The sequence below is a fragment of the Lepidochelys kempii genome, chromosome 2 (assembly GCF_965140285.1).
Source record: "Lepidochelys kempii isolate rLepKem1 chromosome 2, rLepKem1.hap1, whole genome shotgun sequence".
In the NCBI taxonomy this organism is placed as follows: Eukaryota; Metazoa; Chordata; order Testudines; family Cheloniidae; genus Lepidochelys; species Lepidochelys kempii.
Window position 1 is genome coordinate 32,853,259 of NC_136381.1, and position 14,380 is coordinate 32,867,638.

Sequence of the window (14,380 nt, forward strand, 5' to 3'; positions counted from 1 at the left end):
GGCTCAGAAATCTCCTCAGTCAGCTCCTTGAGTATGCTAGGATGCATTTCATCAGGTGACCTGAAGACATCTAATTTGTCCAAGTAATTTTTAACTTGTTCTTTCCCTATTTTAGCCTCTTCTCATCCTACCTCATTTTCACTGGCATTCACTACATCAGATGTCCAATCACCATCAACCTTCTTGGTGAAAACTGAAACAAAGAAGTCATTAAGCACCTCTGCCATTTCCACATTTTCTGTTACTATTTTTCCCCTTCATTGAGTAACGGGCGTACCGGTCATTGGTCTTCCTCTTGCTTCTAATGTATTTGTAGACTGTTTTCTTGTTACCCTTTGTCTCTAGCTAGTTTGATATCATTTTGTGCCTTGGCCTTTCTAATTTTGTCCCTACATACTTGTATTATTTGTTTATAGTCATTCTTTATAATTTGACCTAGTTTCTACTTTTTGTAGGATTCTTTTTTGATTTTTAGATCATTGCAGATATCCTGCTTAAGCCAGGGTGATCTCTTGCCATACTTCCTGTCTTTTCTACACAGTGGGATAGTTTCTTCTTGTGCCCTTAATAATGTCTCTTTGAAAAACTGCCAACTGTCTTCTATTGTTTTTCCCCTTATACTTGCTTCCCATGGGATCTTACGTACCAGCTCCCTGAGTTTGTTAAAGTCTGCCTTCTTGAAATCCACTGTCTTTATTTTGCTGTTCTCCCTCCTACCATTCCTTTGAATCATGAACTCTATCATTTCATGATCACTTTCACGCAGTGTGCTTGGAAGACTTCTTTCTTTTGGGGAATACTGTGAAGACATAAAAGCCAACATCTTCTGTGGTGTCAGCTTCAAGCATGTTCACTCAATCTTGATGTCTTTGTCGAAAATTTAGCTTGACCTTTGGGGGAATACTATATCTACAGACTTTTGCTTAGCAGTTTTCCGCTGCTACGATATGAACCCCTTTGCTTGGCAATCACCTTGGTGAGGATATAGAGCTTCCAAATTTGTAGCATTTTACATTTGTCATCTTTGAGGTTGGAACCTGAGTTTTCCATGGTTGGTTACTGTCTTGAGAATGCCACAGTCGATTCCTGATTGAGTTCTTAGTGTGGAGTGCATGTGTTGTCTCTGTACTTGTTGGCAGGTTTCTTTGCTCTATTTGTTGAGTATGTATTTATGATATCTCATTTGCTTGAGCAGTGTCCTGACAAGTGTCATTTAGGGGTCTCAAATAATTTGTTTTCTCCGATTAGCTGGCAAATATCCTTGGCAAATATCCTTGTACTATCTCCCCTATTATCTCATGATCCACATTTGTGAACTCATATGAACTCGCAAGGCAATGCTGTCGGGGATAATACTCATCCATATTTTCCCTTTCTCACAGATGTGCTTGCTGGATTGTATATTGTTCATAGTCAACATTTGTATATGGTTTAAAGTATTTTGTGAGTGCTGTTTTTGATTTCTCATAGTCCTTCCTATAACTAGTGTTGGCAATGTTTTAAAATTACGGTGCACCTCGCTTCCTCCAAAGTGTAGGAGCAGAGCATGTTTAGTAGTAGAGTCATCATCCTTCATTGCAAGGAAATAGATTTTTTTAACGTTTCAAGCCAGTATTCCCATTTGACTCAGAGAGTGGAATGAGATTCATAGTCAGGAAATTCAGAGATGTTTGGAACATTTTTTTTTAAGTTAAGACTGCTGTCTAGCAAAGCATACTGTCAGGTTTCAGAGTAACAGCCGTGTTAGTCTGTATTCGCAAAAAGAAAAGGAGTACTTGTGGCACCTTAGAGACTAACCAATTTATTTGAGCATGAGCTTTCGTGAGCTACAGCTCACTTCATCGGATGCATACTGTGGAAACTGCAGAAGACATTATATACACACAGAGACCATGAAACAATACCTCCTCACACCCCACTGGTAATAGCTTATCTAAAGTGATCATCAAGTTGGGCCATTTCCAGCATAAATCCAGGCTTTCTCACCCCACCCCCCACCCCCGGGAGACACACACACAAACTCACTCTCCTGCTGGCAATAGCTCATCGAAACTGACCACTCTCCAAGTTTAAATCCAAGTTTAACCAGAACGTCTGGGGGGAGGGGTAGGAAAAAACAAGGGGAAATAGGCTACCTTGCATAATGACTTAGCCACTCCCAGTCTCTATTTAAGCCTAAATTAATAGTATCCAATTTGCAAATGAATTCCAATTCAGCAGTTTCTCGCTGGAGTCTGGATTTGAAGTTGTTTTGTTTTAAGATAGAGACCTTCATGTCTGTGATTGCGTGACCAGAGAGATTTGAAGTGTTCTCCGACTGGTTTATGAATGTTATAATTCTTGACATCTGATTTGTGTCCATTTATTCTTTTACGTAGAGACTGTCCAGTTTGACCAATGTAAATGGCAGAGGGGCATTGCTGGCACATGATGGCATATATCACATTGGTGGATGTGCAGGTGAACGAGCCTCTGATAGTGTGGCTGATGTTATTAGCATACTGTGTAGCTGTGGGAGATGAGGTAGACCCTGGATAGATTTGTTGTCACAACACCTGGTTAGCAGTATTCTGTGTATCCTGTTGTGTGGTGTTCTTTTTTGTTTTTTTTTGTTTTTAACTTAAGACAGATACGTTCAGGCTATCTGATACAAACCGGAGGATATGCCACGCTCAAAATGGCTGCCACAACACTTCTTGTTTGATACAGCAGAATATGCCACACTCAGAATGGTCGCCACTGCACTTCTTGGTTGATAGAGTAATGCACAATCACTACAAACTGCTGATTACAGCATGGCAGGGAGACTATTGCTTCTGTGGACAACGTTGTACAATCTAAAAATTCAACAGCTAGAAAGAGCTAGTATCTTTTTTTTTTCTTTTTGGTGTTGGTCTCTTTTGTTCATTTGTTTTGTTTTCTGGATCTTGTTGATCCTTGTCACAAGTGTTGTGTTCTAACTGATTAGGAGCTTCGGGAATGAATCACACAGATGCTGTATATAGTTTTTTAAAAGATTTTGCAGACCGCTGGTTTAACCCTGTAGTTCACCAAACACAGCATGCAGCTTCTCTGTTTGTAGCTCACCGCATGCCCCAATCAAAACCAAAACTTGAGATGGATCAACATGTTGGGGACACTGGGGCATGGCCACTAGGTAACTCGAGGGGATGGAAGACCACGAGTGTCGATGAAGCCCCCTCGCACTAGGCCCAAGTGTCCTTGGCCCTCCCTCCCGCCTGGAGGCACTCGCAGCAGCTCTGCGTACTAGGCCCAAGTGTCCCTAGCCCCCCCGCCTGGAGGCACTCACAGCAGTTATGCTGAGGATCTGCAACAATATGTTGCAGAGTCAGACTGCCTGAAACTAAGCAAGGCCAAACAGGGCAGATATGGAAGAAAAATGCTGAATAAAGCAGCTTTATGTATGGTTTAACAAATGATACAGAGAACAAGGGAACTAGCTGGGAACTGGATTGGCTGGCTATATGGATACTTAGGGCAGCTTGCTATTGGATAAGTATGCTGGGAAAAAGGATGTATAAAAGCCTGTGTAACTTCCTGCTTTGTGTGCAGGATTTGAGATTTTATTCTCCCTGTACCTTTTTGCAGCTGCAAATAAACTTTTCTGCTTCTCCACCCCGTTGTGATTATTGGATGTAGCACACCGGGTAACGAACCAACTCCAGCTGTTGTTTAGCCTCTCGGCACTGGGTGCCGGCAACAAACATGACCCAGCTGTTATACTCAGTACTCTAAGAGACCTGTATGGATCACTGAATGGATTCTCCACCAGCACTACAGTTGGTAAGAAAGTACCCAAGCTGTCAAAATAAATAAATAAATAAAAGGAGGGGAAATAGCAGAGTGATAGAAAGAATATGAAGAGATTCAGTTTCTGTTTATTGTCTTTTGATCTCTTGGACTAAAGAGCAATCTCAGAATATCTTCATCAGGAATTAGTAAAGGGAAGACCAAGACTTTGGGCCTCTCCTTCAGTAAGGTGCATCCAGTAGTTCCCCCACCCCAGGGGCAACCCAGAGAAACAACTGTAAGACACCAAGTCAGTTTTTTCCCTTGTTCTCCCCTTCCCCCACCTGCTTGCTCCAGGGGACAAATATTCTACATCAAGACAGCCCTTTACCAGGTGTAGATTTTTAATCCTGCACGAGTTCAGCAGTACTGGCCAGCCTGGTGAGGGGGAAAGGACCAAGACACCGCCCATTCCCTGCTCCATCTGCTCACTCCTGCCCCAGCTACACCCTATAGCGCGCACACACACACATACTAGTGATCCAGGAATATCTGAAGTAGCGTTTGCCCCCTTACTCCCCTGTGTATTGTTGAAAAGGTGAGTCAGGCTCCACTTTCAGCTCATTCAAGGATCGCCTCTGACCCTCCCCCACTTCTTCCCTTTACACCAAAGATGTCTGGGAATGGATTTACACAGTGGAAGTGCCCCTGTGCAGGGGAACTGAGACATCTCTGTCATCTGCATGAATGAAGACTCTGGCCCTGAGTTTTGAGCAGCGTGTTAGTTAATGCAATTTCACAGCGCAGACAGGGCCACAGTGTTGCTTTTTGTACCACAATGTTAATTTTTGATTAACCACCATGCCAAATGGTGCAACAAGATATAGTCCATGCTGAATTGCAGATGCAATCTCTCTAATCCATGCAATGTACAAGATTCCCAAAAATAAATAAAGCCAAATCACTGCATGTCCTCAGATGGCACTGTAGTCTTTGACCTTTCAAAACACAACACCAGTGTGGACGCTATGTTGAGAAAATATCGCTTTAGCTTGCCGAGTGCATCAAAAGAGAAAACAATACTTTGGAGATTTGAAACATCTTTTCACTTCAATATCCTGTGCTGCGGGGAACTTGAAGTTTAAGAGAGTCTCAGCAACAAAGGGGGTTAGAGACAAAATCAATATTTCACTATGCTGAAATGCTTCTAGTTCTGGCTGCTGTTTAAGTGGCTTGTACAAACCTTTCAAACCATATTGCCAACAGACTGAGGAATTATATTTGTAAAATGTTGGAAGCTAATTAATAGAGAGTTTAACCCCAAGAGCTGCGCAACCTGCCAAATCAGCTTCATTCATCATATGGCCCTGTCTTATAGACTTATTCTGCAGCCCTTATGTTGAGTTGTGCTCTCTCATGTGAGTAGTCCCATTCGATACAATGGGAGTAAGAACTGCAGAATTAGGTCCTTGCTGAGCCATTGCGAGAGTGGAGAGAGAGCAGTGACTGTGTCCAGCCCTTGAGCAAAGATGGAGGGATAAAAGGAACCGTTTCCTTTACACCCTCGCACAGAGACCAGGCAAGTTCCAGTCCTGGGGCTCAGGGAAGCATAAGGACATTACAGGGCTAGTGCCCTGAGCTACCCAAAAGGGATAGGGATGGGTGGAGAGGCGTGATTGCTGGATATCTGCATTTGGGAATGTGTACTGTACATTCTTAAGGGGTGCAGCAGCAGAAGCAGTGATTCCCAGCACACTGGGGAGCTCTCTGAGGCATACTGCATCCCAGAGTTGAGCTCCCGTTGGAGCCACGCTGTTGTACACTGAGGGTACGTGTGGGGAGAGCACTCGGGGGTCACATCCCCTCCACGCCCAGATTTCTGGGATACCGCGCCCGCCCACCCACCTCTTCCTCTCCCTGCGTTCCACCGGAAGGTTTTTTTTCTTATTTATTATGCTCCATGCAGGTTGCGGGGCGGTGGCGGAGGCTGTATCTGCTATTCAGCTTCCTGGGTCCCTTGGACTCCCCATAGTGATTACTGATGAACCTGGGAAGCTGAGCAGTAAATACAGCCTCCTCAGCTGCCCTGGAACCTGCATAGGGCCTCAGTGTTCTCCCCAGCTGCCACTGCTCCAGTCTCCAGCACTCCATCTCCAACCCCCTCTCCGGAGGTCCCCACTGCCGGCTTGCCATTGCGGCTTCTTCCTCTCTTCCCCACTCAGCCCCCTCCCTGCTGGGCACCCCCTGCTCGCTGTGTGGTTTTCCTCCTTGCCCCGCTCACCTCAGTCCCCCTCCCCTCCCCCCCAGCTCACTGTGGGTGGGTTTTGCACGCGGCAAGCAGGGGAGGGCAAGCATTGAGGTGGGGGGAGGAGCGGACGGAGGCAGGCATGTGGCCAGTGGGGGAAGGAAAGGATGTGGCGAGCAGCAGTAGGGGGAGCCAAGTAGAGACGGGAGGAGAGGAGAGAGACATGGCGAGCAGGCCCAGTGGGAGAGGGGGCGGGGCCTGAGGGGGAGAGGGGGTGGAGTGTGGGCGGGGCCATGGGCAGAAGATGTGGGACAGGGAGCTAGCATTCCCAAGCTGAAACTTCACTCCCCTCCCATGCTCCTTTCCCTGGCAGCCAGTTGTGCACCATCTTCAACATAGGAAAGTGGCCTGAAACTTTAAACAACTATACTTGATCATTATGTTCAGTTCCCCAGATATCAATAGGCTTCGGACGTTGCCATATCATCTGTGAGAAGAGGAGATGTACTACAGAATGCACGTTACAGGTAAAACTATTCTGTCTCAAATGGAAAAATATCTGTGTCACTAGTGCAATCCTTGCATTGATTGCTGGAACGAGAAGTTCCTGCAGACATGTCCTAAAGTCCTAAATATTTACAGCATTGATTTAAAGAGGTGTAAAGCGGAATGTATCCAAACAGCTCTCTTTTGGCTTCACAGCTGAGGTGACTCAAGATCATAAATTATTTCTACTTGTACTGCTGCTGCTTTACATTTTTATCTCAAAGAAAGCCGGAGTGCTTCCTAAACAATCTATATATAGGACCACTTAAATGCAACCACCTCTGGGACAGTGGGCAGCATCCAATAAATTCAGGTGCAAGCAGGAGAATTATGAGCTCAGTTACCAGATTAAACCTGTATCCTTAAGAGAGTCAAAGGTTCTTTCATTTCCACATGGAACTCATTTTACACACTATCCTCGGAGAGCACAGGCACCAGCTTCCTTTTTCCCCCAGATGTGCTCCCCCCTGCTCAGCCTCAGGCCCTGCCCCAGCTCCACCCCTTCCCCCCAAGGCCCCATCCCCACCCCACCTCTTCCCGCCCCCACTCTTCCCCTGCTCTGCCTCTTCCTTCCCAGTTCCGCCCCCTCCCCCGAGAGTACCCCATCCCCACTCCTCTCCCTCCCCACAAGTGCCTCCTGTACACCACGGAACAGCTGATAGCGGCCGCTGGGAGGTGCTGGGAGGGAGAGGGAGTAGTTGATCAGCGGGGCCACTAACGGGCAGGAGGCTCGGGGGCGGGGGGAAAGCTGGCTGCCGGTGGGTGCTAAGCACCTACTAGTTATTTTCCATGGGTGCTCCACCCCTGGAGCACCCACAGAGTAGGCATCTATATCTGAGAGATCTACACTTGAGGCATGATTGTAACTTGGACTACATGCTAACACAAGGGAGTAAGAACTCCCCTTTTACTTCTACCCCTTGTTCAGGACTCTGGCTTGAGTCACAATAAACAGCTCACCATAAACAGCATAGTCCTCAACTAAATTTCCTTGCAAGGACATCATGTTGAATTCAGGCAGCGGACAACCAATGTGGAAAGTGAGTATCGGAGTCAAGGGCCTTTATGGAAAATGCTCTACTAGCAGCTATATTCTGTTTAAAATTACTACTGAATTATACAAGGTTATGGTCAAGACAGCTGTAGCAACCCAACTGTAAACTACACTCCTTTTGGTACCGATTTCATAGCTATATGTAGTAATTCATATATCTGTATGTAACCCACCGGTCAGTCTGTGCCCAATCCACAGAGGATGTGAGTGTATTATAGCCCTCAGCTAGAGAGCCTGGCTCTTTAGCTCAAGCTGTAGAGGTCATGCTTTTTGGAGGTACCAATGTAATCTCTGGTGTTGGCCAAGATGGTGGCCACCACATGTATATAAAAGGTGAGATTTGGGCCAGTTCCTATTTTAATCAAGCCACTTTGGCCATCTAAAATTTTATATACATCTTTCCATTTGCAACTTGGTGAAAAGAAAAACTATTTTGAAAGAATAGAAAAAAACCCTCATTTTTTGTTTTGTCTAAAGACTGTGAATGAGCCTACTGAAAACAAACTAGTGGATTGAGGAGCTAGTCAGCACATTATCAGTTAAATAAAGGAATTGCATAGTATAAATCGCTACCACGAATAATTTACTGGGCTGCTAGACTGAAATTTTTTGTGCTGATCTGAATTTAATTACTTTGACTTTGACTGAAATGGCTGTTGCAGTACTGGAGATGGAGTTAGAATATATGTCAAAAATAATCAAAAAATTAATTTAGCAGTACAGAAGCAATTGTTTATGGGACTTTTGCAGCTGTTTATTTCTTTTCTACCATAATAAGAAAATAAGTTACCAAAATAATGAATTAGTCATTCCTTATACCAGTAAACCAAATTATAGTCAATAGCAAAAGGGATTTCTCATCTTGAAAGCAGTGGGATCTAGTCAAAAGATATGTTTCCTCAACATGTTCTGCCCTCACTAGGCTCCCACCCTATTTTTATTGTGACTGATGGGACAATAATTCACTCAACGCCAATGCTTTCCTGAGCTAGAAACTATGGCCCCAATCCTGTGTTCACTGAAGTCATTGGAAAAGATTTCATTGACACTAGTGGCAAGAGATTGGCCCTCAAATCTCACATTTGTATCACGCTAGAATAAAAGATCAATTAGTAGTTAATTTGAGGATACTCTCTGGGCATAAGGTAATCACTTTATGCCAGGTTCTCCCACAGGCTCAAAGCATCCCCAAGAACCTCACCTTTCTGTAACCCACAGTCACCTGGTTGACAGGGCACAGACTAGGAAGCATGCTACTTCATCATATGCTGTAAGGTTCTCTGGCAAGGGAGGCTTTGAAGGGACTGAGCCTTTGGAGCGCTCTCTCAATCACTGCAGATCCACAGCAATCCCTCTCCTCCCATCTCCACTGAATAATTTATACTGTCTAAACCACTGAAAGGAGACAATTACAAGAAAATATTTTCCTAGTGATTTACCAGAGAAGATTCTGTTTTCTGTAGAGGTGCTGTATAGAAAGGACATTTCTTCAGAGAGGTAAGGATGTATCTACATCTTCTAAGCATAGGCAGAACTTACCAGAAAATGCCTACCCCTTCCGAAACAACAATTTAGCTCTCTATCAAACTGACACCTGACTTTTTATTTAAGGTTTGGATTAGTTGGGCTAAGTCAAATGGATATAAGATCAAGTGGCATGCAGACCTGTGATTTTAGTCTGTTCGCTGTCCCTTCAACACCTCACTGTGGGGGGGAAAGTGGTAGCTTATATAGGGAATTTGAATTGCTGTGGACTTCAGATGCTTGGAATAAGAAATCCCCAGCATAGAATGACTGTGTAACGTGGTGGCTAAGTGTTCTATGTCCCTGCTCCAGTGGCTCATCCACACAGGATAAGAGCCTACTACTGCCAACAGCTAACACAGCTAACATAGTTACTCCTTTAGTTCAAGTTTTGGAGACCTGTGTATTTGAGGATGAAGGTCTCAGCTCCTATCCCCATTGTTGACTTGTGATACCTTGAAATGGAACTCCTTGTGGGGTGCAGGATGTTTATTGTTCAGCATCCTGCATGTCTATAAAGGGAGAGAGAAGATTTAGCCCAGGCCTCTGGAGCAAGACACCACCGATGGCAAAATACTGTGGGATGTTTAGCAGTCATGATGAGCAGAAAGGATTTCAGCTTTTATGGTCTCCTCTGAATGATTTGCCCATGGTAAACTGCATAGTACTCAGTTTATTGACCTCAGAAAGGTGAAGATTGCTAAACCTTGTTACCAGTGCCTTCCCTTTCTTCATTATCCACAGATTTTAGCTTTTCTTCTCTATACCCCAGGCCCTTTGCCTCACTTGATTCATTTCTCCTTATTTACTCTCTCCTCTCATTTTGCATTCTAACCTTCATTTCTTCTTCAGCCTCTCTTCTCTTGCTAATTCTATATTATTACATTACTTACTCATCCTTCACCATCTCTTTGCTAGTATGCATTGCACGCAAATCCTGCACTTATTGTATTACATCATACACATCTGCTATCTTGATGAAATAAGTTTGTTCCTTTTGGTTTATTAGCTAATTAAACTAATCATCAGTAGACCTTAAAATGGCTATTAGCTTCCTTTCTTTTGTAGCACCATTCATTTACCTTTTGTAGCAGTGGTAGAACAGAGAGGAACATACACACTGCAGAGAAGTTGATTTTCAGATGATTTTGCAAGCACTGAACAGTCTCACAATAGTAACACAGAAGTCAGCCTCAAGTATTTTATAATATTTGGGGACTTTATGTTGAGATAAGTATGAACCCCACTTGCAGTTTGCCAGCTTCTGGAGCTACAGACTAAGTGACTAGGGGGTGAAGCTTACCCAAGGGACTACAACAATAATGACTATGAAAGCTCTCTGACATAATTTCCCAGCATGCTGGAGTCAGGATGGGGACACAATGGACTAGGAACTCCTCCTGAGATCAATAGAGAGGTCTGCCTCAGGTGATATGGACAGCAGTTTGATGGGTCAGTGATGAGAAAGGGTGTCACTAACCCATGCAAGGAGAGAGGAGAAGGCACTCCAAGTAGCAAGTAGAAGGGAGGAGCCTTGAGACATACCTTGTGGGAGGGGCTACAAGTGAATGAAAAGTGTTGGTTGTGGAATGTCACCCTCGAAAATGAACAGAGGAATGGTGCACTAAGAAATTGAAATTCCCCAAAGGAAGATGTATTCCACACTTAAAGGTGTATCCTGCAAACCCTCAATTCCTACTGAATAAAGCTCTTTTCCTACTAGACTGCATTTAAATCTTTTTTAGAACTTGCTTGGAGGGTGGTACTGGGCAATGGTGAAGCCAGAGCACGATGTGCTTCAGGAATCCTCTGCCAGCGGAACACTCCCCAGGGGACTCTAGCTGATGTAACTTGGAGCTGCCGTTGGCTGCACTTGAGGTTCTGTGCATATGAATGCAATGTAATCTCATAAGCCGCTATTTCGATAAGAGCCACTCTCGTTCCGAGGAAAGAGTCTTGAATTTCCATTGATCACACAGAGCGTACCATTTCACTAATCAAAACAATTAGCCTTTAGAACCATAATATTTTTACAGCTCAATATCACAGTCTTTCTACAAAAGTGCCAAAGATCTCAAATGTCCAAGCACAGCAGAAAGGACCTTGGATTTTAACATCTGATGCAAGAAACACATAGAACTCAATTTAATCTACATCAGAAGTGTACATCAGTGAGTATTTTGAACTTGGAACTTGGCTTCCAACAAATGTCAAGACAGGTACATGTCATATTTTTTTTCCTCATATTTTGTTCTGAAATGCATAGATACAGATGTAGCAGCCAACATTTTAAAACTCATGTGTAGAGCAAAGTAAAAAATTGATTTTTTGGTTTGCTGACTGAACCTAAAAAATTCCCTCCAAAATTAATTTACTTTCAAACCAAAATGGATTTTTTTCCTTTTTTTTTTGTTTGTTACCAAAACAACAACAACAAAAATCAAAATTCTGTTCAGGTCAAGTGTGCCATTTTCCTTTTGTTTCTAAATGAAATGGTTCATTCCGAAATGAAATAGTTCAACTTTTTCAAAAAATGTTTTTGTATTTTTTCCAGCTGAAATTATTTGCCAAATTTGACCCAATTTCATGAATAGTTTGTCACTCCAAAACTGCATTTTGGGGGGCAAATTTGCTATTTGACTGAAAAATCTGTCTGCTTTATTCATGTAGTAAATACAAGTCAACCCAAATCATTTGGAGACATGAACAGTAGAGGTCTTTTATTGTGAAGGATAACAAGCAAAGGTCCCAAGAATCTACTTGCACATATCTGTCTCATAACTTTTTGTTTATTTATGAACATCATAAATAAAGTACAAACACCGGGCGCTTTAACACACTGTGATTTGTTTATCATTCTTTTATCAGCTTCTGAATGAAGAGAGTCAGCTACAACAAGCATAGATCACTTCATGCCTCCTATCAGCAGTGGCATTTCATTATTTTGCTTCTTCCTTAGCTTATAAATGTTGTCATGCACTTTATGTACTCTTCAAAGTGCATGAAGTGACTACATGATGAAATCTCACTCTTTCCTGGAAGTTTATAGGGGCATGCCCTTACTTTCTGCTGCAGAGGCCTCTGTGGCTTTTTTGAATTGATAAGATTTCCCAACTTTAAAATAAAAAAAGTCTAAGTTAGCAAATGGCAAACAATAAAATCAATAGCCTTCACCTGGATTTTTAGTGTGCATTAAAAAATATGAGCTAAAAATGAATTACTGTGTGCAACGTGGCTTGGGGTTTTTTTAGCCCACCAAAAATTAATGGGAGCTTTGCCAACGGCTCTGCCCCATATTCTGAAACATTTAACCATTCAAGAGGAAGGAATCTGTCCTTTATTGCTGTGAAACTAGTCATAACTCAGACAAAATTTTAGGGCTATTCTGATATTGCTCTGCTGAAACTCAGACTTTCTAATCTATGGTTGTTTAAAATGAAAATGCTGCAAATTATTTAAAATGAATCCTGATCTCCACCCCTCACCCCCTCTAGCAAACCAATCTCTCTTTTCTGGATCATTCACTGGGAACTAATGTTAGACTGACGGTCAGGGGAATACAGCAAAAAACCTAAATCTAAACTGAAAACAGCCTCGACTAGAAGTGCCCTGGTAGCTGGTGAAGTGCCACGAAAGCAAGAGATCCAGCTCACCCGAGTTTGGATTACCCAGGTTCTGAGCCAGGGATTAGAATCCAATCAGAATTAAAATTTGGTAATGATTAGGCAGCTGTTGTTCTGAGACCACTGCCTATTATGCTAACCGTTATGGTTGCTTTGTGTCCTTGCGACCCACCTGTCTGTCTTTCTGTATCCACCTGTTAACTCTTGTCGTGTACCTAGAATGCAAGCTCTTTGGGACAAGGATTCTCTTTGTGTTCTGTTTGCAGAGCACCTAGCGCAGATGGGGTCCTGGTCTATAACTGGGAATCCTATGCACTGCTGCAATACCAGTAATAACTATTAGTAAAAGAATCTGTCCCTTCTCTTTCCTGGAAATTTTGTCTTGGGGGTTGATGGCATCTGTCCCTACTGCTGGGCTAGATTCTGCTACAGATTGAATAGTACCTTACTCCACAAGTATTCCCATGTATTTTGGTGGGACTTCTCATGGGGGAAGGTACTAGTCAGCATGAGTAAGAGTGGCAGAATCTCACCTTCTGATAGTATTTTCAGGCATTGACACAGTGGTCTAATTCTGCCCTCTTTACTTATATTGACTTCAGTGGGCCAACAGAGTAAGATACTATCCAGGACGAATAAGGGTGGCAAAATCAGGCCCAATCAATATTGAGTGAATACAGTAAGTGATTTTTTGCTGAAAAAAAAAAGGTTTTTGCTTCTGTATTTTGCTTGTATGTAGTGGGGATGGTTTTTTTACTCATTTTTCTGGGTTTTGTATGTCTTCATGGTTGTGTCTATGGTTATAATATTTTCACGGTGTTCCTAAGTCCTGGATGTCAAGGATTTTTAATATAAATTCTTGGTTGCGTAATATGAAGTTATCCTTTATGTGCACGTTGTCAGCATTTCCCACCTCTGGCAGGTCACTTGACTTGTTAATTAATTATTTGCAGAGATGGGGGCATACATTGCCTACAGTAATTACACATTAAAAATTACATCAGTGCTGACAGGGGAAAAGTACAAATAAAAATAAAAATAAAACCCTAGTTCTAAACCAAAGGTACTTTGAATTTCTGACATTATTCTCTCCCCTGAATGTTACAGGAGCATTAATGAGTGACTTTTGTCTCTAGAGGCAAGGCTGCACTTACAGCTGCATATAGAGTACAGACATTGCAGTCTCAGCTAGCATGAGTACAAATATCAGTGTAGATGTGAGGCACTGCTTGGGTGAGGAGAATACAGATATGCCAGACCTCTGCGGTGTACACCCTATACAGCGCTCTATCTACCCAAGCCGTGCCGCCCATGTTTACACTGCTATTTTTAGCAATCGAGTGCCCTGCTGCCTCTCTGGTGCTGGAGCCTTTTCCCACCTCTGTGAAAGGCTTTGGCTGCATGGAAAGACTCTGGCAGCAGGCAGCCAGAGGCTTCCTCTGCCCCTGCCAGAGCCTTTCGCAGGCGCTTGTAGCTACCCACTGCAGCGTGGACATAGCCAGTCTTTCACTGTGGCATGTATCTACACATACCCTACATCCTGCCACAAGGGTAGACAAAGCGTATGTTTCTGGGTATTCCTACAGTTCTATTCGCAAAAAATAAATTACAATGCCCATCCAGGTCAGGATACATTCA

General features: G+C 43.2%; 1 protein-coding gene across 3 annotated transcripts in view; it reads left to right on the forward strand.

The window, feature by feature from the left end:
- The window catches only part of TMEM74 (transmembrane protein 74), a 42,422-nt gene that overhangs the window by 17,694 nt on the left and 10,348 nt on the right, over positions 1–14,380 (forward strand). For all 3 annotated transcript variants that reach the window (XR_012157109.1, XM_073330317.1, XM_073330316.1), the window contains exons 2-3: positions 3,661–3,804; positions 6,443–6,522. Coding sequence is in view for 2 of the 3 variants with exons in the window: in XM_073330317.1 (XP_073186418.1) it covers positions 3,661–3,804; positions 6,443–6,522 (224 nt within the window). In the remaining variant the exon portion in view is untranslated. The remainder of the gene's footprint in view (positions 1–3,660; positions 3,805–6,442; positions 6,523–14,380) is intronic.